This window comes from Myotis daubentonii, chromosome 1, assembly GCF_963259705.1.
Source record: "Myotis daubentonii chromosome 1, mMyoDau2.1, whole genome shotgun sequence".
Taxonomy (NCBI): domain Eukaryota; kingdom Metazoa; phylum Chordata; class Mammalia; order Chiroptera; family Vespertilionidae; genus Myotis; species Myotis daubentonii.
In genome coordinates, this window is record NC_081840.1 from 16,827,929 (window position 1) to 16,853,563 (window position 25,635).

A 25,635-nucleotide genomic window follows, 5' to 3' on the forward strand; every position below is an offset into this window, starting at 1 on the left:
GTGATCAGAGAGCTTGTTCATCTTTGACTCACCAATGAATAACACAGCACCGGGCTCATTGTAGGTTCTCAATAAATATGTTGAAAATGAAGGATTGTCTGAGATATGTATCATAAAGTTAAGTTGGAAGCAGAGTCTCCCCAATACCACAAATTTTGATATATAAGCAATCATAGTACTCTACTGAGTCTTTTTAGACTTCACTATATTTATGTATTTTTAAAGTTGACTAAAATCAACCTAAATGAGCCCATAACCAGGCAATCTAAAAAAATGTACTCTAACTCTTCATTTGATAAAGACTCTAGGAAACCCCAAAGCCTGGCAAAGTTGACACCCCACTTCCAACATAACTGAGAAAGCCATGCAAAGCATAGGACTTCAAACCGTAGGAGCATTTGTCCTTGAAAATGGAATCATACCAGAACCCCCCCCCCCTGAACCCCCAAACCAGAGCAACACTACCACAGGTGTGTTTTATTTGTTTGTTTGCAATGAGGGCCCCTGCATATGGCTGTGCAGGTTATGGACCTCACCCTGCTACTTTAAGTGTGCTCAATGGGTGAGAAGCACCAGCATCACCTGGGAGCTTGTTAGAAATGCTCATCCCAGACCTCCTGTGTCAGAATCCATGTGGTTTATATGTTCATTAAAGTGTGAGAGGCCACACAGTAGATCTAGAATCATAAGCCTTTGGATTTTGCAATGATTATTCTGGAAGAACCGATGTTCGCAGCTACACCTAAGGAATGGCACCCTCTATGAACACTCACCACTTTGGTGGCAGCTCCTGGTTTGTTAGGTTGCTTTACTTGCCTGTCTTGAAGGTATGAAATAAAATATCTGTAAGTTTTTTCAAATATATGATGTAGTTGTTTTGTAGTAGGAAGCCCTACAAATGAACTCGTCTACTGTACTATGGGAAGCAGACACTACTAAAGCTATTTTTCATTTGTTAAATATCAGGTTAAAGCACACAGAAGTATGGCCAAACCAGTCCGCAAGGTCTTAGACATAAAATATGCCCTAGCATAGATCCTGGGGGCCACAAAGACCCTACAGAAAAGTACAACAAACATAGAAACTCCTGTCAATCTCTATCTTTTTGTCAACAGACTGTTCTAGGCATTATTAATTTAGGGAGAAGGTAAAAGTTGGATATGTCTTTTCAGCTCTTTCTGAGTGAATCAAATATAAACTGATACTTTTCCTGAAAACATGTCAGAAAAAAGAATCTAAAAGAAAAATCTTACTCTCTGAACAGATTTGGACTTAAAGATACTCCTTTACTTCTTGCACATAGTAGATGAATACACACACACACACACACACACACACACACACACACTCCTACAAGATAACTGAAGATGACCCCCATGGTGCTCCATTTTATTGTGGGCAAGAGCTTTGGGATTTAGAATTGGAGTTCATGTAAGTATCCACTGAAGCTGGCTCTTGCCAAGCTCCTTAACATCATCACCAAGTCTTGGTCACACTAGCTCTGTGGTTAAGGAATGCGCTGGCAGAAACTATCTATCTCTAGAAAAATTCTAACCTATTGAATGATCCTTCTTGGGGGTGGGAGGATGGGGATGATAGAGGTTTCCATACAGAGGTTGACTTAAGAGGTTGACTTACACAGCATCCAGCTTTGACCCATTGAAAGCATGTCCTTGGATTGAAGTAAAGCCATTGTTGTATAGTTTCCTGCAATCAACAGAGCAAGGAGAAATCAGTGACCCATAGGAGGTAATGCTGGCCCTTTTCTGAGGTTGGACTTCAATACTTCATTCAGTATCAGAAATGTGCATGAAGGTTCTTGGGTCCCACATCTGAGCCCAGAAGAAAACTCTACAGTATGTCTTGTTGGGGACATAGAATAATATTTCTCATTTTGAATTCCCATTCTCTGGACTTTGCTTTTAGTAACTTGACACTGTTTCTCAGAAGCAGGTTCACTTTGAGGAACAAACATCTGCTATCATTTAAGACTTTAAAAAAAATGTTGTACATATATTTAAAAAAAAAAAAGGGTTTCAGTTAATAGTTAACCCAAAGTCAATAATGGAGGAATGGCCTGGCCCATATGGCTCAGTGGTTGAGCATTGACCTATGAACCAAGAGGTCACTGGTTTAATTTCTGGTCAGGGCACATGCCCGGGTTGTGGGCTCAATACTCAGTAGGGGGCATGCAGGAGCCAGCCGGTCGATGTTTCTCATCAATGTTTCTATCTCTCTATCCCTCACCCTTCCTCTCTCTCTAAAAATCAATTTAAAAAATTTGAAAAATGGATGAATGACTGCAGTTTTTTAAAATCAATACTTTTAAAGACATTGTTCATTTAAATGCATGAGGTTTATTTTTCTGTTTAAAATGCTATTTCACATTTGTATTTTATCTATATTTTTATTCTCTGGGCTTATCATAGGTTAAATGCTTACTTGCTGTGAGCTGAACTAAATTGAACTTCAAAGACAAATTTAAGGAAGTAGATAGGCCATGCCCTTTTGTGGAAATTTTCATCTTTTAATTTGTTGCTATGTTTCTTCAACCAATTGATGTATATAATGATTCCAGGGGCTGGACTGAACCGCTATTTTCTAGTTAAGTTAATGCGAAATGGAGGTGACTTGCTGAAACCACATTGCTGCAGAGCTGTTGGGACTCAGGATTCTTAACCTCAAAAGCAATTCTTCCCACCGACCCAAAACACAACCCTTTGTGCAGGAGCTCTGGTCTACAATGGGATGCATGGGCATTATTGGGGCTATTGACTTGAGAAAGAGAAGGCAGCCATGACCACAATAAGGCACAGCTAGTGGCAGTTGTGGGGGAACTTTGAACACTACTGTCGTCCACTATCTCTCCACTGTGGTAACACATTAAGAAGCATAAATAGAGACTCCAAATTTGGAATTATACCTGGCTCTGACCCTTCATAGGACGTGATCCTGAGAATTTTGAAACCTCTATTATCCTCACATTCTTTATCTATAAAAATATGATAATAATACCCAATCTAAAGGTTGCTGGACTGATGAAATAGCTATATATTTAATCCAGTGAGAAACACTTAGGAGATGGCCATGTTAAAAGGAGTACCCTGAAGAGCTGGATTTATCCCATGTGTAGAACTAAGAGGTAATCTTTGCTTGTTTTAGATAATTACACAATGAGTTTAATTACACAACTAAGGTGTCCTAGGTGAAGACTGCCATTCACAGGGACACTGGGAAGAGGTTGAGAAAGCACTGATAGTTAATTTTTTGTGTGAACTAGAGTTCTTTAATGAAGATGTGAGAATTATACACTTGAAGATACTTGAATACAAAATATTATAAGGCCTCCAGGCCAAATCTGGCCCACTGCCTATTCTTTAAATAAAACTTTATTGGAACATAGCCATGCTCGTTAGTGTGAACAGTGGGCCCTAAAATGGCAGAAGTTAGCAGTTGCTACTAAGGCCATGTGATCTGTAAAACCTAAATGGCCCTTTATAGATAAAGTATGAAGGCTATTTCTATAAGGGAATGCTGTTGTCTTGTCACCTAGACCATTTTGTCATCTATAGAGTCCTATACCACAGGGCCATACTCGTATTTAATTATGTGAAACCCTTGGTAGACCATAGAGCACTTACTATAAGGTAGTATGGTTCTTAGATGGGCTGTGAAACTATGATGATTTTCATATCAAAATTCAGTTGTTGGCATTTGTAGAATGGAGAAGTTATAACACTACTCACAGCGTCAAGGTTTCATTGCACAGTCCCTGGAAAGCATTGGCAGGGATGGAAGTCATGTAGGGGTTGTCTGTAATTTCCCTGCAAGAGAGGGACAAAAACACTTGGTGAAAACAATGCTTTTATTTTATTTTTTTTGGAGTTGGGCTCTTGCTGCACATCTGCATTTAAATAAATATCCTGACACAGTTTAGTTTAATCTTGTTTCTTTTTAAGTTTCATTGACTTAGCTGCTTGCTGGTGGCTCTTAGGTCAAGCGAGGTGATGAGAGCTATCCTAGATGGACATGCGCTTAGGGCCCCAAATGTATAGTCAGTGAGTGAGCTTTGGATTTGGCTGAGGCCCCTGACTTAATCCTTATCTGCCAGGGGAGCTAGTGGGTCTCAGAGACTTCTTGTGAGTCTATGACAAATACTTTGTCCATAGCAACTAGAGTGTTCTAAGTATATGGAGCACCTAAAAAGAGTTGGAGGAATGGAATCAATGGATTTCATTTCATGAATATTTCTAAAGTGTTCTCCACTTGGAAAACACTGCCAGGCAGTTGCCCCAGGAGAGCATTTCTATGCCAACCTTATGGCTGGAAGACTGCCTGTATTTTGAACTGAGCTCTTCTGCTGCAAAGGAGCACTGTCAATATTTTTTCTAGCAAAATCCCAACAGTTTGGATCCATTCACTCCATGTTTTGCTGTGGTGCAAACTCAACCTGTAACTCTCTCTGCATATGTCCTTTCACTTCTGTACAACTTGACTGTGTGTAACAGGTTTTAGTCAAGAGCACGTGGCCAACAAGAAGTCACAGAAAGCAGTCTGAGCATCTCTAGTGACTACTCCTTGGGACTCTGCTCAGACAAAATCACTTAGGTTTTCTATTCCTCAGTTTCCTCATTTGTAGAGTGGAAGCATTATACCGTCCTCTTATGACTTGATGAAATGGTTGAGAGGAACAACCTTGATAATTAATTAGGAAGTGTTTAAAAGTATTAAAAAACTAGATGAAAAATGAAGTGTCATCATCATCACCAAAATTCTCTCCTATTTAATCATTGCTACCAGCAAACAAATATGCCATAATTTCTCCCATCAAAAGAGAACCACAACATACCTTTTCTCCCAATATCCAAACATTTTCTGCTCTATTTTAACAGTAAAACTTCTCAAAAGAGTTTCTTATAATCACTCTAATTCTCCCTCTCACCCACTCTAACCACTTCTCCAGTATTGAAGCTGTCCAGGTCAATACTGCCCCACATTATTAAACCCAATGGCCAGTCCTTAGTCCTTGCCACCTGTCATCTATCAGTACACCTGTCACAGCTGATCACTGCTCCTTTCTTGAAACAATTGCTCTACTTGGCTTCGACCAACACTAATGGTTGCCTCTATTCCTTTTTAGTGACAAATAAAATATTGCCCAACATTGCATGTGTGCATACTTACAGTATAAAGAATACATCCATGGAATAAACTTTGGTCAGGTCAGGGAATATTTTAAGTCCAGTGTTGAAAATGCCACTAAAGTAATGAAAAAGAAGAAAAAAAACACAGAAATTAGCAAAGGAAATTAACACATAGGAAGTAGAATAATGTAAAAACTTAAAACATGTGTTCTGAAGTCAGGTGGGAGTCAAATCCTAACTCCTCCACTAAATAGCTGAGTGGCCATGGGCAAGTTCTGATCCTTGGAGGAGATGATGTTCCCTCCAGTGCAATAACCTAGTCTTGTTCACCAGTGTCAAAACATGTTTTCATTTTTAGAAAAAACTTGGGATTGTTTGAACCAAGTAAGATTCCTAGGAAAAGGAATTCAGGTCTCTCTCTCTCTCTCTCTCTCTCTCTCTCTCTCTCTCTCTCTCTTCCTTATTTTAATTGGAGCACATTGTGGGTGTACCTGTGTGTGTCTGGGGGATAAAATAAAGGGAAGATGGGAAAGGAAGACAATACAAGCTTGGCTTGCCCAACTCGAAGCCAAGCTTTCTCTTTCCAACTCTACATTATATTGTGTTCATTATTTTGCCAAGAATGCCCAAGGTAGTCACTGGGGGCACCATGGCAGCAGTACCATTTAACAGGTGCGTCCAGCCAAGGAAGGAAAGCAATCAAACACATCATCACTTCCCATAGTTTGTATCATCAGGGCAAAATGCCAAAATGAAAAGATGTGCATGAACAGCATGAATACAGAAACTCTCAGGCTCTGATGCCTCCCAGATTGGTTTAACATCTGTTGCAGCTACTAGAATGTAGGTAGTAGAAACAGATGGGTGAGATCTAGCCACTATCAGTGAAGCTTTAAAGAAAGTCTTCCAGTAGAGAACACTCCAGTTCCACTGGTGGGTTTTCTCAGGCAAATTCTGACCTGACTTCCTCTAGAGCAGTGGTTCTCAACCTGTGGGTCGCGACCCCTTTGGGGGTTGAACAACCCTTTCACAGGGATCGCCTAAGACCATCGAGAAAACACATATATAATTACATATTGTTTTTGTGATTAGTCACTATGCTTTAATTATGTTCAATTTATAACAATGAAAATACATCCTGCATATCATATATTTACATTACGATTCATAACAGTAGCAAAATTACAGTTATGAAGTAGCAACAAAAATAATTTTATGGTTGGGGGCCACCACAACACGAGGAACTGTATTAAAGGGTCGCGGCATTAGGAAGGTTGAGAACCACTGCTCTAGAGGGAAGACATAGGATTTGAAGACGAAGCAGGAGCCAGAGGTCTCAAATGGGACTTTGAGCAAATGGGACTTTGCAAATAACAAAGGAGAGACATGAGGGTCCATGAGGTATAATCGAAGCACAGGAAACAAGCTAGCTCAGTTGCAATAGCAGTTCACATGGAAGACCAGGGGGAAAAGGCCCAAGGGAAGGGCTGAGATGCCAGATTAGGGACTTGTATCAGGACTCCTCTATTCTTCAAAACCCTAGACAAGTCCATCTCCTTTTTGATGTCTTCTCTAATGGCCTGTACCCCCAAATAATGTATGTTCCTCTCATTTTTCACTTACTGTTATTCTCCTGTATGGGAGGAACTTTTCAATGTCATATGTAGTATCTTCCCCAACTAGAATGTAAGCTTTTTGAAGGCAAGGACAATGCTTTACTATCCTCTGTGTTCCCCACAGAGCCTTGCACATAGCAGGAGATCATCATATCGAAGAGTGATTGATTGAAACACTAAGTCCATATAGAAGTGACTGCCTTGTCCCATAAGTTTTTGTCACTCCCCAGATACCCCTTCAGCCACATAACCCATCAAAGTCCTTTTCTATTCTTCCGGCATCTCCCACTCCCACCTCTTCAACACTGAACTATTCATAGTTCCCCCAAATAAGCCATGTGGTTCCATGGCTTTGAGTCTTTACCATGCTTTGCCATCCATCTGTATTTCTTTTCTACCTCAACCCCCTTCTTTTCCTGGATAACTTCAATTCATCTGCTGGGGTCCAACCCCAGCGGGTCCAGGGGTCCCCAAAGGTGTAGACGGAGTTGGCGAAGAAGGAATGACACAGAGGCAGCGCTCAGGTGATCATCATAGCCAGGTTCTCTTGTCAGGGTCTCCAGCCAAGTTCTGTTCAGGATCTCCAGTGAAGTTCTGGTTAGGATCTCCAGCCAGGTTCTGTGTCCATGTTCTCTTGCTAGGTTCTCCAGGTTCTCCAGCCAGGTTCTGTAGCCATGTTCCCTCGCTAGGTTCTCCAGCCAGGTTCTGTCCAGGTTCTCCAGCCAGGTTCAGTCACCAGGTTCTAGTCAGGTTCTCTTGCCAATTTCTGTAGTCAGGTTCAGTCCAGGATCTTTTGCCATGTTCTCTCGCTAGGTTCTGTCTCTAGGTTCTGAGGCCAGTTTCTGTCCAGGATCTTTTGCCATGTTCTCTCCAGCGAAGTTCTTCTGTCTCTAGAGAATGTTCTGTGTAGGTTCTGTGCCTAGGTTCTGTCTCTCTTGGTTCTGTCTTCTAAGTTCTGTCTCTCACTGTCTCTAGAGAACGTTCTTTGTAGGTTCTGTGCCTAGGTTCTGTCTTCCTAGTTCTGTCTGTTGTTGTCTTGTTGCATCTGTATTTATACCAGTTGATTCCAATCCTATCAATCTCTATTCCAAAGGTTAGGGCATTTCTTATCTCCATTCCAGGGAGTAAAGATTATGTAGCTTAAGCATGATTGTTCATAGTTAAAATGATTAATTACCCGCCTGGCACTTAGTTAAGAGGTTTTATTCCCTCCCTAACTTTAGGGGAAAATCCCTACCTGGGGATTCAACCTTTCTCGGAGAGGTGACCTTGGTTAAAACACAGCGCCAAGAAGGTGAGCAAACATATTAAGAACCGTATGCCATATATGCCAGGTCCCTTGAAACAGCAAGGATGGACCGGCTCCCGGCATTCATCCTTCAAGACTATATTCATAAAATATATATGGCTATATACTTCTATTTAAAAATTCCTAGATGGAAATAAGCTGTATTAATAGTGATTATTTCTGGGCATTGGAATTAAGGTTGATTCACTTTTTCCCCTCATATATTTTTTTTCCTTCTTATCTTTTACAACACATGTGAGCAGGAAAGAGGGAAGGTAGGAGGGGTTCTTCCAGCTGGTGCCTGGAGGACCTGAGGCCACATGTAGACATCCAGTGAACACACTGTTGTTGAGCACGTACTCTGCTCAGCAGTCAAAAAGAACAGGGAACACAAACATGGTTCCTGCTCTCGTAGAGGTATGATGAAGGTGTCACCAAAGCAAGGCAGCAGGTGCTGTTCCACCCATTTTTATCCCTACAACCTCTAAGAGAATAGATTTTATCCTTTGTGGATTTTTTATTTTTGCTGTGCAGCAGCCACTCTACTATTGTTGTGATACCCATTTTCTAATAAAATTGACCAGGGGGCTCTCAGGGTTTTTTGTTTTGTTTTGTTCTGTTCTACTCCACTTAAAAGACTATATATAAATGTGTTCCCCTATTTGTATACACACTTTAACAGCTGGTCGCTCAACTTTGAAAATAAAATGTCTTTTATTTATTATTTTAAATCCTCACCTGAGGATATTTTTCCACTGATTTTTAGAGAGAGTGGAAGAGAGAGAAAAACGTTGATGTCAGAGAAACACATTGATTGGTTGCTTCCTGCATGCACCTCAACCAAGGCCTGGGCTGGGAAGGAGCCTGCAACCTGGGTATGTGCCCTTGACTGGAATCAAACCTGGGACCCTTCGGTCTGCAGGCCAACACTCTATCCACTGCACCAAACTGGCTAGGGTGAAAATGAAATGTATTTTAATAAACACTGCCTTTCTAACGACTTAGTTACATTTTGGGAGGATACCCTATACATGATGGCATTTTCTCCTTCATGTTTCTGGGAACAGGTATCTGGTCCCAGCAGTATGTTGCTAACCTTTGAACTGGTTTTCTAAAATGTGGATCATTTCACCGGATACCTTGCCTGATGGGAAAGGGTGGGAAGTAAATCATAGGATATGATTTGTCTCAGAAATTAAACCACTCAAACGGTCCCAGCCCACATCATCCTAGGGAGAATTCTGGTAGATAATAACATAATTATCTAGAAAATTTTTTTAAAAAATGGGATTGGAATGGAGTTAATACTTACAGGAACTTCAGAAGAGGCAGCTCTTTTAGGGCACCAGGGTCTATGTACGTTAAGCTTCTTGTATTCCGAATCTCTCTATAAAAGTTACAAGGAGCACATTCATCATAATACATCCATTTCTGTTCTTATTAAAGATAAAACAACATAAGTCAGCTTTAACATGAGAGGAATACACATTGACATGGCAACCCACAGACGGTTCCTGCCGGGAGTCATGGCCAACAAAGGACTGCTGGCTCCTCACAGGGACACAAAAGCTGTTCAACCTTCTCACATCCTTGGCTTAGTTTCAGTTTCTTTGAATTTAGGGGCAACTTTTCTCTTAATTGCAGTCTCAAAGCCTTTTCAAACTCTTAGATGTAAATAGGAAAGAAAAGTCTCTTCAGTGACTTGTGGAAGACAGAAATCTTTATTGTTCACTGTAGCAAGTGTCCTGCCCTGGGTGGGAGGTTGAATGGGTTAGATGGATGGCAGCAAGGTAATGAGGGTGGTGAGAGCTCTCCGTCAATCGCTATTTCAATGGATGTCATGTCAACAGTTCCCTTGGGTTTATTTTTCTATGTCAGTCATTTAAGACTCTTCAGCATATGTGGTATATATAGTATCATGTATTTCTGTAACTTACATGGTGTGATATCACGTATGCCTGTAACTTACGTGGTTGGCTTTATATGCATGCTCATCACAGTTAGCATTAGTGAAATTGGTGGTGGTTAGAAATGGCTATCATTGGTAAAATTAAATGTAGTCAACATACTATACTGATTAAGAGTTTCAAGGCACTCCCCATGCTTGTATGAAGAGGATGGAGGGTCCCGCACACAGCCTTTCCTCAGGCTTGATGACTAAAGGAACCTACATTTAGTTGTTGATGGTGACAATTCGAAGACTTAGAATCTGGCCTCTGGAATTTTGTTTTTAATGGTTTTAGTGAAGGGGAGTTTCTGTAAGATTCATGCATTGCAGGTATGTCATTAGATAATTTTTGGTAAATTTGTGAAATTGTGCAACCATTGTCACAATCCAGTTTTAGGGCCTTTCTATCAATGACAAAAGTAACCATAGGCCCATTTGCAGTTAATTCCCACCCTCTCTGCCATGCGGAGGATCCACTAATCTGCTTTCTATCTCTATACATGTCCCTTACCTGGGCATTTCATATCAAAGAGATGACAAATATGTAGTCTTCCATGTCTGGCTTCTTTCCTTTAGCATAATGTCTGTGAGGTTCATCCATGTGTAGCATGTGTCAGGAGTTGACTACTTTCTATTGCTGAATAGTCAGGTGGACCTGGGATCGAACCTTGGCTCTGCCACTGCTGGCTGCATAACCTGGGCAGGTTCCTTGACCTTTTTGAGCCACAGTTTCCTCATATGTAAATGGGAACAATAACAGCACCTGTTCCATAGGACTCTTGTTAGGACTAAATAATGCCCATAAGGAATTTGACATGTGACCCAGCACACAGTGAGGGCTCTATAAATGATTATTTTGTTACTAGATGCCCAGTGCACTAATTCGTGCAACAGTGGGGTCCTTCGGTCTGGCTTGCAGGATCAGGCCAAAACCGGCTCTCTGACGCTCCCCCCCGCCCCCCCCCCCCCGCAGGGGTCCTGGATTGTGAGAGGGCACAGGTCATGCTGAGGGACCCCACTGGTGCATGATTGGGGCTGGGGAGGGACATGAGAGGTTGGCCAGCCAAGAAGATACCATGGGAGGGCTTCAGGGTATGTCCGGCCCCTCTTGCTCAGTCCCGATCAGCTGGATGCCAGCAGCAAGCTAACCTACCAGTTGGAGCGTCTACTTCCTGGTGGTCAGTGCACATCATAGCGAGTGGTTGAATGGCTGTAGCATATCATTAGCATATTATGCTTTGATTGGTTGAATGGATGACCCAACACTTAGCATATTAGCCTTTTATTATATAGGATTGCTGTTCTCCTAAGTGGAATGAAAGCTAGAGCAGAATCAAGAACTTGGATTGGAAGTGCTATAATGTTCGTACCAAATGTAAAATCAAAACAACAACAAAACACAAGGTTTGGTTTTTGACTAAAGTTCTTGACCTTGAAAAAGAGAGGATGGAATTAACTTGGAGGAGAGAAACCATCTACCCTCTCTCCACCTCAGTTTACTGTCTATATTAACATAACCTTACTGGCCCATTGTCTTCATTACCATAACTTTTTCCCAGGCAAATAACTTTATTGTTCATTATGGGAACTTCTTGAAAGACCCATCAATGCTTCAACAGAAAGCATCAACAGTTTATATCGCCAAATCCTTCGAATCCCCACCTCAAAATCTTTGCCTTGTTTCCACTAATCCTAACCTATCACATCATGATCTTTATCCAGCCAAGACCCTGCATTGAAAGACCCACTTTAAATTTTTGTTCTAGGTTGAAACAAAGAGCCCTCTACCCCGGGAACTCCCTCTGTCCTGGGTAAACTGGGTCGCTGGCCACCTGACTGCACGATCTCATAGTCCTTGGAGAGACGGGCAGATTCTCTGAAGGCAGAGCTCTGTCTCTGCGCGGTGAACAATACACTGCCTGTCAGAGCTCCCCATTTGAAGAGGAGGGTTTGAACTCTTGTCCGAGACAATCAAATGTAAACTATTTGGTAGAGTGTGGAAACTGTGGTTTGTAGCCAGGAAAATTGTTCCATTAGAGACTACCCTTACATAAGCAGACTTCAGGGACTGACCCAAAGAGAATGTTACAAGGAAAGGAAGTGCAGCCCAACCGAATTGGTGTTAGAGGTAAGGAACACAAGGCAAAGGAGGCCCTGCTGCTGGTTACAGCTGGTTAAATGGGCTGCAACTGACATGGTGCTGTGAGAGGAGAGAGAAGTGGGAGAGGCTGCAGGAGATGGGGAGACACAAAGAGAAACTGGATTTCTGGGGGGAAACGTAAGATGAACAAGTGATAGCTCAAGAAAACACCAAGGAAAAGAAGTCGCTTTCTGAGGTGAGAAGATAGCTCAACCCTTGTGCACAAGTGAATTAAAAAAAAAATCTGTGCTGAGAGAAAGATAAACTCTATATGATATCACTTATATGTGGGATCTAAAAAAGTTGAACCCAGAGAAATAGAGCTGGGAGTTGGTTACAAGAAGCTGGGGGTGGGGTGAAGAGGAGGAGATATTGATCAAAGGGAACAAACTTCCAATTGCAAGATTAACAAATTCCAGGGCTCTAATGTACAGCACGATGACTGTAGCCAAAAATACTGTATTATGCACTTGGAAGTTGCTAAGAGAGATCTTAAATGCTCTCATACTCCCAAAAAAGGTAATTACTATATGTGACAGGATGGAGGTGTTGGCTAATACTGTGGTGGAAGTCATTTTGTAATATGTAAATGTATCAAATCAAAACCTTGTACATTAAACTTACACAGTGTTATATTGTTCATTATAACTCAATAAAGCTAGAAAGAATAAAATCTCTGCTGAAGCAAGCAAGTTTAGCCAAATGGAGACAATGTCAGAAGTGAAAGCAGCTGGTAAAACCTTTTCAAAGAAAGAAAGTGAGGAGTAGAGGAAAGTACCACAGAACCTCTGATAATAGGAGAAGGATGAAAGAGGGGTCCAAATTTGAATGAGTTCCAGGCATGTCAGGGAGGTTGAATTTGAATTATACAATTTAGAGTTAGTGATTGTGGCCCAAGCGTACAGGAGGGTAGCTACGCTGCCAGGAAGCTGGAGACATCTAGAGAAAGAAAACCTCTATGTAAATGGAGCATAGGGGTTGGAATGGAGATGTCCTCTATTGTAGGTGTGAACACAGCTGAAGGTGGAGGGGCCTCTAGATCGGCAGCCTGGATCCCTGGGTGACTGCCTGAGGGAGGGCTACCCTGCCCACCCTCTCATTCACCTGGGACTGTCCCATGAGCAAGAAATAAACTTCTGTTACCTTAGGGCTGGCCTACATTTGTATGTTTGTCTATTTCTTAATTAGTCTACCCAAGCCAATACAATAAGCATCAATACAGTTCTTAAAATATAGAGTATATTGTTGATAGTGGTCATCTCTGTAGGTAGGTTTGGAGGCTAAGAGTGTGTGATTTCTACTTTTTATTGTATCTTGTTTAAAAGAAGAAAAACATGTTATAAAAGGCATGCAAAAAGTCCTCAAGTTAAAAGAAAAAGTGAAGCAATAGGTCGTCTATGTCAAAAATTTAAAAAAAAAAAATGCAGGGCTAGGTAGTCTGTGCAATTCTTCAAGTATGCTTGTCTATGGAGAGGGGCGACTTAGCTGTGTCGGGAAATATTTGAGGCTCATGATGCTTATTGATTAGAGAAGCCCAGCCTTGGGAGAGTCGAGGACAAAAAGGGACTGGTGGTACATCTATTGGGATGGTCTGGCAGCGAGGGATGGCAGGACTGACTTCAGTGAAGCAGGTAGTATCATCCTCGTTTTGCAGACAAAACAGTGGAGGCAAGTTTAGGAAGGTGATGTGCCTGGTCTCCTGTTGAACCGTTAGAGGCAACGCTGGATCTTGATCTAGGACTTCTAACTCCAAATTCAGCTTTAAAAAAATGTCTAAAGGAAATCATCTACCATTACTAAGAAGAAATTTAAATACACACCCTTGCTGAATTTCCCTTCATTAGATTTCAAACAAAATGGACATTTAGATAAAAAATATAATATTGATGCCCAGTGTGTGGTGTTTTCACAAGCCAGCAGATTAGTAATTTAGCACACATTAGGTTCATTTAATCATATGTCTAGATTCTGTTTTCTTTTTCTGAGAAACATTTGTCAAGTCTCAACAAGAGCCAAGAACAGAAATTGGCTTATTCAGAACAACTGGCATTGTGGTGGGCACTCAGTAGCCCAGCCTAATCCCTAAGAATGTGGGAAACCAGCAGTGTGAGAGGAGGGAGTTCTCAGGTTGGGGGGACAAGGGGCAAAAAGAGGAGAGATGGTGGCTTAAAACCCTTCTAATTAAGGAATTTTCCAATTACTGATTTCCTTCCACTGCCCTGTGTCCCCTTCCTACCTCAGTTATTTGACAGGCATTCGATCATGACACTGGACTGGGATCCTCAGGCTTAGAGATATGTGCCCACACCCTAGACACCCCCAGTCCATGAGTGAAGATGCCAAGCTGGGAAGCGAATCATGAAGCTGAGTTGGCATTTCACCTGCGGAGCAGATGGGCCAAGGGAGATGAGAAAGCGTCAGACGTGCTCGGGGCCGGCACTCTGAGTTAGAATCAAATACCTGAAGCAAAGAGAAGCTGCCTCTGTCAGCGTAGCTGGACTTTAAAGAAATACAGATGTAATAATGTGTAAGAGGATATTGTTTAAAATGAGAAACTGAAGAACATTAGCCAGAAACCTAGCTCTCAGCTTCTTTTTAACTCTTACTTTATTTTGATTCTCAATTTTTTGCTAGTCAGCTTTTAAGTGCCAATAGTTAAAAAAAAAAAAAAAAAAAAAAGGAGGCAGGCCACTCTGACTTTTTCTAGGTCTGCTTGCTCTGTTGAACAGAGCAGGGAGAGAGTCATTAACATTAAAGGAATAATTATTGGACATCTATTATGTACAACTTTACCGCATTCTTTGGGAGATAAAGGGAAATAGACACTTTAATTTCTTTAAAAAGAAGATGTGTATATATTGGCAAAGCCATCATTGTGTTGCTTTAAATAATTTAAATGCCATACAGCACCAAAATGAAAACTGGGCTCAGCCAATGTGGCTCAGCAGTTAAGCATTGACCCTGGAACCAAGAGGTCAACTGTTCCATTACCAGTCAGGGCACATGTCTGGGTTTGCAGGCTTGATTCCCCAGTAGGGGGTGTGCAGGAGGCAGCCAAATGATGATGTTCCTCTTTCATCTATGTTTCTATCTCTTTATCTCTCTCCTGTCCTCTCTCTAAAAATCAATAAAAAGATATGTATATATACTAGAGGCCTGGTGCATGAATTCATGCACAGGTGGGGTCCCTCTGGGTGGCCTGCGGGGATCAGGCCAAAACCCGCAGCCAACGCTGCCTGCAGCTCCCACATGCCGCTCCCACTCATCTCCACCGCACTGCACCTGCTGCAGGCTCTTACCCAATCAGTCCCAATCTGGGAGGTCCCCCCACCACCCTGCATCTGGGTGCCCTCCTGAGGGGAGTGGCCTGAGGGATCGGGCTGAAACCAGCTCTCTGACATCCCTGAAGGGGTCCCAGATTGCAAGAGGGTGCAGGCCAGGCTGAGGGACCCCACCAGTGCACAATCGGGGCTGGGGAGGAACCACGGGAGGACTCCAGGGCATGTCCAGCCCCATCTCACCCAGTCCCGATCGGCTGGACCCCAGCAGCAAGCTAACCTACCAGAGTGTCTTCCCCCTGGTGGTCAGTGCACGTCATAGCGAGCGGTTGAGTGGCCTTAGCATATCATTAGCATATTACACGTTGATTGGTTGAACAGTTGACCAGTCACCAGATGAGGAAAATGTAAGTTTATCAGCAGATTTTCTACTAGAAGTAGGACTTTATAAAAGTGATTTTTTTTCAACTGGCCTGGAAGATACGTATTACTACTCTTATGATTATATAATGCTTGGGACTAACACTTGTGTTCTAAGACCTCCAATAAACCACTTGATTCAATTTAGTGAATCAGCAAAATTAAGTCTTTTCACTATCTGCCAAAAATCACACATTTGACCTACCTAGCTGTAGAATTTTTATTTACTTGTGATTTAAAAAAAATACATAAAAATAAAAACATCCTTCTGAAGGCAGTGGTTTCTTTAATTATGTCTGGTTTTCATTAAAGAGATATTATTATGCTTGCATTAGTTTTGGAGGCAGACACTATTGGTTTCAAATTCTGACTGTGATTTCTTAGCTGAGTAACGTGGGCAAGAGCTCTGTCAGCTATGTGTTACCATCTTCATTTTACATGGGGGAAACTGAGGCTTAGTGAGATTAAATGGGACAGTATATGTGAAGCACTTTTAGCAGAGTGCTTTCCCACAAAAGGCATTCAGTAGTTGGTAGCTATTAGGAGCAAAACAGCAACCGTCTATATCAGCGGTTCTCAACCTGTGGGTCGCCAACCTGTGAGTCGCGATCCCTTTGGGGGGCGAATGACCCTTTCACAGGGGTCGCCTAAGACCATCGGAAAACACATATATAATTACATATTGTTTTTGTGATTAATCACTATGCTTTAATTATGTTTAATTTGTAACAATGAAAATACATCCTGCATATCAGATACTTACATTACGATTCATAACAGTAGCAAAATTACAGTTATGAAGTAGCAACGAAAATAATTTTATGGTTGGGGGTTACCACAACATGAGGAACTGTATTAAAGGGTCGCGGCATTAGGAAGATTGAGAACCGCTGGTCTATATGCTATTGACTTTGTTATAGAAGAAATGAAATAGAAGATGGAATTGACCAGAGTTTCATTTTACAGGTATAAGTCTTTATCTGATAAACACTTTTGAATCCAAATATTATCCCAGCTGAAGTTTAAAACTCAGGAAAAAAATTGGTTTATTTCCACTTAGAACCCTCAATAACTTACAAAGAAACCTGCCAGTCTTGTAATTTTCTCTTGCCAATCCTCAATGTCTTTTACCAATTGTTAACTGATATATAACGGCCTGGCTATCAAATGACCCCAAACAAAGTGGCTAAAATAACAATCATTTTATTACAGCTCAAGTTTGTGGATTAGGATTTCAGGCAGTGCTTAACTGGGCTATTCTTCTGTTCCATGTGCGATCCACGGGGATTGCTGGTTGACATTCAGCTCCTGTCTGGATTATTCTGGTGTGGGTTCAATGCCTGGGGGTTGCTAGAAGGCTAGGCTCAGGTGGGCCCTTCTGCATCATCATGTAACCTAAGGACCTCCCCATATGGTCTTCCTGTCAGCCATACTTGGGCTGTCACTGCCGTCTGGAACCCCCAAATTAGCAATCAAAAGTGGCAGTAACTTGGGTCTATGCTCCATTTTTCATTGTACTTACATGTGCGTCAATTTACTCAAATTGTAGAATGAATGTGATTCCAGCCTCTGCAGAGTTGTATCTATGGATAAGTAGCTGAAAATCACAAAAATATAAGACAAAGTAAGAAGTTAGTAGGGTTGTGAACTCCAAGAATACTATTTTGATGTAACATCTTTGTCATGGGCTTCCCAGATCATAAAACATATGCAAACCTCATGGTTTCTCCCTAATTATGTTATAATTAGTTACTACTGTTTTTAGATCCTGTGACACCTAAAAGTTTCCCAATACATGAAGTCCTATTGACCTTTCAGGTTTCATTTAACTGATACTTCTTTTAGAAGCTTTTCCCAAATTTCCTGATTGGTTCAAATTTCCTGTAATATATCCTCATATTACCATGAATTCCTTTCCCTAATTATCACAGAGCAACTTGGCAACTGTTAGGATAATATTTGATTTGTGTTGTCTTATTACACTGAAAATTCTCTGAAATGGAGAAACATGTTGGTTTCTGGTGGCCATTGAATTCTGAGTCCCTATCACAGTGCTTGACATGTAGTAGACTCCCAATAAATATGTATTAAGTGAATGAATCAATAGGCGAGTTGCTCAAAATAGCACAACATGAAAGACATGGGAAAAATGAATGAGACATTTTTCATGGAGTACCTAATAGCATGGAATTAGAGAGGTAGTTTCAAAGAAGATGAAACGAAATCCACGTTGCTAGTGGAACATTCCAGAGGGTGGTGACTACATATTATCTCTATACTTCTATTCTTGATTTTGATGAAGTTGAAAATTTAAGGTTTGTTTTGAACTTTAGGAGCAAAAGATAAATCAAATAAAAGTTTTTAAGTACTAAAGTGGTGGAAAGAGAAACGTCTACCTATAAGAATACATAAGGGATGACATTTCAAATAATCTCCTCAAATTCCATCTTGTAATGAGAATGACTAACACAGACAAATTCAGTGATTGATTTTTATTGAGAGTCATTTCTATGACATTTGGGAAAATTAACAATTGACAGATGATGTCCACATGTAGCCCTAGTGAAGATTCTCAACTCTGGCCATACAATTGAACTATCTGGAAGGTTTTTAGAACACAGAAATGTCTAAAACTTGGTCCAGGACAATTAAGTAACTTTTTCTCAGGGATGGGACAAACACTTTTATTATGTAAAGCTTTTCAGATGACTCTAATGTGTAGGCATGGTTGAGAACCACTGGTGTATACTGAATCTGTCAGTAAAATATTTTCATTAACACAATCTTATTAAGAAGACCTCTGACTGTTACATTTGAGTTTTTACCATGGTTATTGTGAATATTCTAAAGGTCCTGTGATTTTTGTTTTATATGGCCTATTCTGTAAACAGTTATCCTTTTGATTTATCAGGTCTCCTAAGATATTGCCACTTGTGGATAACATTACATAAATTATTTTGATCCAAATATCATCTCTAAAACATAGAGAAAGCAATAGGAGTTGAAAAGGATTAATTTATTGTGTAGAGATTGTGGGGATTTATAACGGATAAAGCTGAGCAATCTGAAAGACAAGATTAATTTTGAAGGCTGCAAACTTGTTCATCTAACTTTGCATCATATCCATTTGCTCCAAATTTTCTCTTGACTTAGTTAGTTCAGAAGTGCAGAGCTTTCTCAAGGTTTTATTGGGGGAGCCAACTTGTAGGAACCATTTATCAGAGGGATGAGAGGAGTGATTCTCTACTTGCTAATCCCATTTTTATAACCAAGAAAAATCAGATCCTACTTCTTCCTCAAATTTTTTCTTACCATTTAAGTCTTATGTAATCACTAGGGCGAACATAACATTTATCATCCAAAACAGGTTATTTTTGTGAGTTAAAACAGGGTGCTAATAGTATGCCAGAATACTAGGTGAGAATTTGTACTGTCCCAGGAAAACCTACCTAGGGTCTCCTTGGTGATCTCTCTGTTGCCTCCTATATATATCTTTGATGATTATTCATGTATGATGTATGTGTGTGTGCTTTCATTAAACAAATGACCAAACAGACATGTTCCCTAGCTTCCAGAAACTCACAGCAATGGGAGGTACAGGCAGGTAAATGGGATTAACATATAGGGTGATAAATGCTTTGGTGGGGTTCAGGACACACTTAACCCAGACTGGAGAATCTAGCACAGTCTCCCTGGAGGAGTCTTCAGCAAGACCTTTAAATATCTCAGTCAACCTGCTTTCTTTAATTGCTCATCACGTTCATTTCAAACCTTTTCAAATTTCTAACTCTGCCAGCTCTACCCTCAATATTAGTACATACTCTTTTTATTTTTTTAAATTTATTTTATGGTTGAGAGTATGCTCTTTTAATAATTCATAGAAAAGAAAGAAACCTTGAGATAAGGATTTCTTGCATTCCCTTTCAATAAGCCTATTAATTTACCTGCCCCTGCCCCATCTCTTACTATTACTTTTCTTATTGCAATGTAAAAAGTCACCATCTTTGGTAGAAGGTCAATCCCTCTCCTTGGTGCTCTTAAAAATTGTTCTTTCTTCACTTTATTTTAGCCTCTCCCGCTCTACCGACTCCTTTCCCTGTTCCCAGTTACAAATACCTGATCATGATTCTAAGTCTAGTGTCCACCCAGATCTTATCCTTAAGAACCCCAACATACCCACTTCTAGTCCTCCTTACTCTGCTTTTTTTCCTTTTTACCATATCTGCAAATCCCTTCTAAATTACTATATATATATTTGTTATGTTTTTGATTCATTGTCTATCTCCTTCCATTCAAATGAAAGCTCCACCAGGGGCACAGATCTTTGTCCATTTGTTCCCTGGTATATGTCTATCTCTTAGAACAACAATTGGCACATAATATGGACTGAATAAATATTTCCTGAATGAATGAATGAAAAAATTATGTCCTAATGTCTACTTTGATGTGCCAAAGGCACCTCAAATGTCATATGCCCCCAAATGAATTCCTAACTTACCCCCTGCATCTCCACAGCAAATGTACGGAAAACTTCTCTATCTTGGCAAATATGCTCATCAGCCACACAGGTGTCCGAGTTAGAAATTGAATGAAATTCTTCTCCATCTCCCTCCCCTTCCAAATCAATCAACTTTCTAATTTATTATGTATTCCTATTTATTTCTCAAATCTTGTCACTTTTTCTTTATTCCCAAATAACCACCCTCATTCAGTTCTCCAGCTCCTCTTCCCCAGGGCCCTGATTCAACCTCCTCACAGGCTTCCTGTCTTCAGTCTTGCTCCACTTCTACTCTTGTCCACAGCACAGTCAAGGGAAGGTTTCTAGAACATCGGATCTGTCACTTCCCTATTGTAACCATTCAGTGGCTTGGCCTTAGGGAAGATTTCAAACTCCTTCCAATGATTCACAGGCCCTGCTTACCTCCTCCCAATCTTATTTTTCTCTACTGTTCCTTCCCAGCCTCAAGAAGTTTAGTTTAATTTCACAGACAGCCAAGGCTTTTCTTTTCTGCTTGGAACTCTCTTTCTACTTATTTTTTATTCAATTATTTAGTCAGATAATACAGATTGCAAATTAGGTGCCATTTCCTCTAGGAAGCCTTCCCTGACTACCCCCCACCATCCAGGTAATACACCTCTCATATGAGTCTCCACAGACAAGGGAAGACACAGAATAGGCAATTGTATAAGGGAGATGAGGGAAAAGGAAGAGCTGTAGGGGAATTTGAAGTTTTTAGCTTACAAGCCACTAAATGACAGTGCTGTTAAAAGGAGGAGTAGGGAAGGAGCAGTTTAGGGGAAGATGAAGAGTTTATTTTGGGATATACTGAGTGTGTCCTGCTTGTGGGACATCAAGGTGATGATATTGGGAAGGAAGGTTGTAATGCAGGCCTGAGCTTTTAAGAACAGGTCAGGACTAGAGATACTCACTTAGGAATTAGTTATATTAGGTAATAGTGAAATCAGACATCATTGGCTACATTTATGGCAAAATGTAAGCATTCGTACCAGTGGTAAAAAGTGAGTCAAGAATCGGCAATTAGGATAGATCAATTATAGACAGAGAAATCTGTTTATGGGAGAAATTCCCAGCTAAGATTTTGCCACATCCCAAGATATATTAAAATACATTAAGAATTATTAAATGTTCAAGACCAAATGAATTAAAATTTATTTTAGCTTTAAAAAATCATTTAGGAATTAGGGAATGGAGATGTAGCAAAACAAAATAAACATTTCAAACCTAAAAATTTCATATACATTGCATATGTAGATTAATTTTCTGGATAGAGCACATTTGGAACATAGCATGAACATTGCAAACTTTTTTATATTAAAAAAATGACTTACATCCTGGAAATATTAGGCAGATTTGAAAATGCATGACTGGGAATGGTTTTCAGATGAGTCTCTGTAAACTTCCTATAAAAATAAGTTACACAATTAAAATTTTATTCATTGGACTTTTCTAATAACTCACCTTAATTATACAAAACACATTACTAGAGGCATGATGGTTCTTACAATATATATTTCATCTTACATAATAAAAAAATTAATACACAAGGAAAAAACAAAATACAGTTTTTTCTCAACAAAACAAGAATTAAGAGTGAGAATCAAATGCAGAAAGTAAATCTTTAAACTTCATCTCTGAATTAGCAGTAAACTGGTATGCTGTGTCTAACAGCATATTCAGTGTGTTAACTAAAGGACAACATCATATATTCATAAGTTTATCAGGACTACAGAATTCATATCATGCACTTGTCAATGGAAAGGTCTTGGAATGCCATTGGAATATTAAGAGTAACTAGAGGCCTGGTGCAAGGATTCATGCACTGGTGGGTTCCCTTGGCCTGGCCTATACCCTCTGGCAATTCAGGACCCCTCAGGGAATGTCGGAGGCCCAGTGAACGTATTCAGCCCAATCCCCACAGGCCAGGCTGAGGGATTCATGCACCGGGCCTCTAGTATGCATATAAGATCTTTGGTTAATCTCTTCCCACTCTCTCCCCTCCCCCTATCTCTGAGATTCATCAGTCGGTTCCATGTTTCCATGCCTGTACATTGAGCGTCTGCCCCCTGGTGGTCAGTGAACATCATAGCTACCAGTCAATCGGTTGTATGGTCAAACGGTCGCTTAGGCTTTTATATATACTAGAGACCCAGTGCACAAAAATTTGTGCACTCGGGGGAGGGGGTCCCTCAGCCCAGCCTGTGCCCTCTCGCAGTCTGTGACCCCTCAGGGGATGACCACTTGCTGGCTTAGGCCTGCTCCCCAGGGGATTGGGCCTAAGCTGGCAATCAGACATCACTCTGGCAGCCTGGCAGCCCTTGGGGGACGTCCACTTGCCAGCGGGGAGCAGGCCTAAGCTGCAGTCAGACATCCTTAGTGCTGCTGAGGAGGCAGGAGAGGCTCCCACCACCACCGCTGTACTGGCAGCCGTCAGCCTGGCTTGTGGCTGAGCAGAGCTCTCCTATGTGAAAGCACACTGACCACCAGAGGGCAGCTCCTGCATTGAGCATCTGCCCCCTGGTGGTCAGTATGTGTCATAGTGACCAGTCATTCCCAGTCTTTCTGCTGTTAGGGTCAATTTGCATATTACCCTTTTACTATATAGGATAGAGGCCTGGTGCATGGGTGGGGGCTGGCTAGTTTGCCCTGAAGGGTGTCCTGGATCAGGGTGGGGGTCCCGCTGGGATGCCTGGCCAGCCTGGGTGAGGGGCTGATGAGTGTTTGCAGGCTGGACAAGCCCCCCCCCCCCAGTGGGGACCCTCACCCTATGGAGGTTTGGCCAGTCTGGGTGAGGGGTTGATGGCTGTTTTCAGGCTGGCCACACCCCCTTCAGGGTAGGGGTCCCCACTGGGGTTCCTGGCCAGTCTGGGTGAGGGGCTGAGGGCCATTTTCAGGCTGGTGGGTGACTGAAGCTCCCAGCCTCTTTTTTCTTTTTTCTTTTTATTCTGGGATTTATTTACCTTCTATAGCTATCACTGGAGCTGAGAGCCAGCTCCAGCTCTGAGGCCCGGCTCCAGCTCTGAGGCCATGGTGGATGATAGTAGGTATCTGGGGTTTGTTTGGCTTCTATAGTTGAAACTCTGTTGCCATCACTGGTGCTCTAAGCTCTGAGGCCGTGGTGGCTGAAAGCAGGTATCTGGGGTTTGTTTAGCTTCTATAATTGAAACATTCTTGCTTAGAGTGTAGCTTAAAGCTGGGCCGCGGCAGGCGGGGAACCTTGGCTTCCTCCATCACTGGAGCAAGCAAGCCTCATGTTTGCTTCAGCTGCTTGGCTGCTGGCTGCCATCTTTGTTGGCAGTTAATTTGCATATCCTACTGATTAGCCAATGGGAAGCATAGCAGAGGTATGGTCAATTACCATGTTTGTCTATTATTAGGTAGGACATAGGTTAAATGCATTTGAGCCCTAACCTGGTGGCTCAGTTGGTTGGAGTGTCATCACATACATCAAATCTAAATTTGGGTTCTATTCCCAGTCAGGGCACAGGTTTGATCTCCTGTTGGGACACGTAAGGAAAGCAACCAATTGATATTTCTCTCTGTTTCTCACTCTCTCTGTTTCTCACTCTCTCTCTGTTTCTCACTCTCTCTCTCTCCCCCTCCCTTCTTCTCTCTAAAATCAATAAAAAGCATATCTTTGGGTGAATATTAAAAAAAAAGGATTTGCTATATCTTAAAGATTAAAAATTTTTGCTGGAACTAAGTTCTCGTCCACTAGTACCTTATTAAATCATCTACTTGCTGCAGCTTGGAAAAAGCTAACAGACAAGGGCTAATTCTCCTCAGGATCATGGTATGTTATGGCTTTTCTTCCAGTTTTCTTTTTTGGATACTTTTCAGAAGTCTGAGACTGTTTTCCTTATAGATACTAAGATATCTTCATGCCTTCCAGTGTGTCTCTCCACCTAGGAGCCCATTTTTTTACTTCCTGTCTTTGCTATAGCAACTGCTTGAATAGAATCCTGAATGAAAAAAAGGTGTACCTACTATCCTAGTTCACATTGCAAAAAGATAACGTCTCATTGTGCGCACCACCTCCATGGATCCGTTCTGCTATTTAAAAATTGGCAATCATACATCATTCATTTATTACTTTATTTGAAGATTTAGATGGAAATTATGTATTTTCCTTTCCGGGTTTCAGGGTTGTTTCTCTACAATCAATTACCTTGTTCTATGCATTCTTTGAACTACTAATTTCTGCAGTGATTGAAATATACAGGGGTGGGCAAAAGTAGGCTTATAGTTATTCATTTGGAAAATAATACAATAATTAATAAATAATACAAGAATAAACTGTCTTAGATACTCACAACTGTAAGCTTACTTTTGCCCATCCCTGTGTTTAGCACTTCCAGTTTCCATTCCTGCTTGTCAGGGTGCTGAAAGTCACCCCTTCATCCTAACCGTAAGGGAAAAGCTGATCAGACTAAAAAAACAACAACTCTTCTTGTACACATGAGGGAAGACACAGGGCAAACTGGGGAGACAGCCAGATACAGGGGGTCCGGCTTCCCAGAGCAGAGGCTCACGAGGGAAACATGAGTGTCCAGGGTACGAAAACCTGAACTGTGATTGACAAATCCCTGGAGGCCCAGTGTGGACAATTCTGAGAGCTGAAAACTCCAGAGGGACCCAGTCATAGAGGGACCTCCACAATTTTGGGAGATTTACCTCCATTATCTTGACCAGGTTCTAATAGTAAATATCAGAGAAAAATCCCCCTGTGCTTCTAGCAGAGGGAGGGGAAGAGGAACTGTTTGGAAACACACCAGAGCACTCTGTTCTTAGCAAGGCCTGCCTCAGGGGAACTAGGTAACCACAGCCTAACGGACCTGGGGAAGGGACATGCCCAACTCCAGCCCAGTGTAACCATCCTGTCCTACAAAGGGGAGAGGAAAAAAACCTGAGAAACACTGTGAAGTTCACAGTCTAGGCACAGGCTCGATAAATGTCTAAGACCTAATCACAGGGCAGTAGAACCCAACCCATCCCCGACACTTCACTACCACATTACTAGCAGCCTATTTGTAGCAGTTCCTTTTACTTGGTATATCATGTCTGCTTATTGATAATTATATCTGTGACTTTCGAAATCAAAGCCTCAGCAGAGCCAAATTAGTTAATAAAAGGACCTATTCAATAATATAGCCAATAATATTGTGGTAAGTCTGCATGGTGACAGATGATTACTAGAACTAGTGGAGTGATCACATTGTGAGGTATAAAAATGTCAAATCACTACATTGCTTACCTGAAGCTATTATAACTAATATTAGAGG

General features: G+C 41.3%; 1 protein-coding gene across 2 annotated transcripts in view; it reads right to left on the bottom strand.

The window, feature by feature from the left end:
* The window catches only part of TSHR (thyroid stimulating hormone receptor), a 96,592-nt gene that overhangs the window by 29,678 nt on the left and 41,279 nt on the right, over positions 1-25,635 (bottom strand). For both annotated transcript variants that reach the window (XM_059663781.1, XM_059663870.1), the window contains exons 2-7: positions 21,685-21,756; positions 17,357-17,431; positions 9,361-9,435; positions 5,185-5,259; positions 3,747-3,824; positions 1,639-1,707 (exon numbers count right to left, since the gene is read on the bottom strand). In XM_059663781.1, coding sequence (XP_059519764.1) covers positions 1,639-1,707; positions 3,747-3,824; positions 5,185-5,259; positions 9,361-9,435; positions 17,357-17,431; positions 21,685-21,756 — 444 coding nt within the window. The remainder of the gene's footprint in view (positions 1-1,638; positions 1,708-3,746; positions 3,825-5,184; positions 5,260-9,360; positions 9,436-17,356; positions 17,432-21,684; positions 21,757-25,635) is intronic.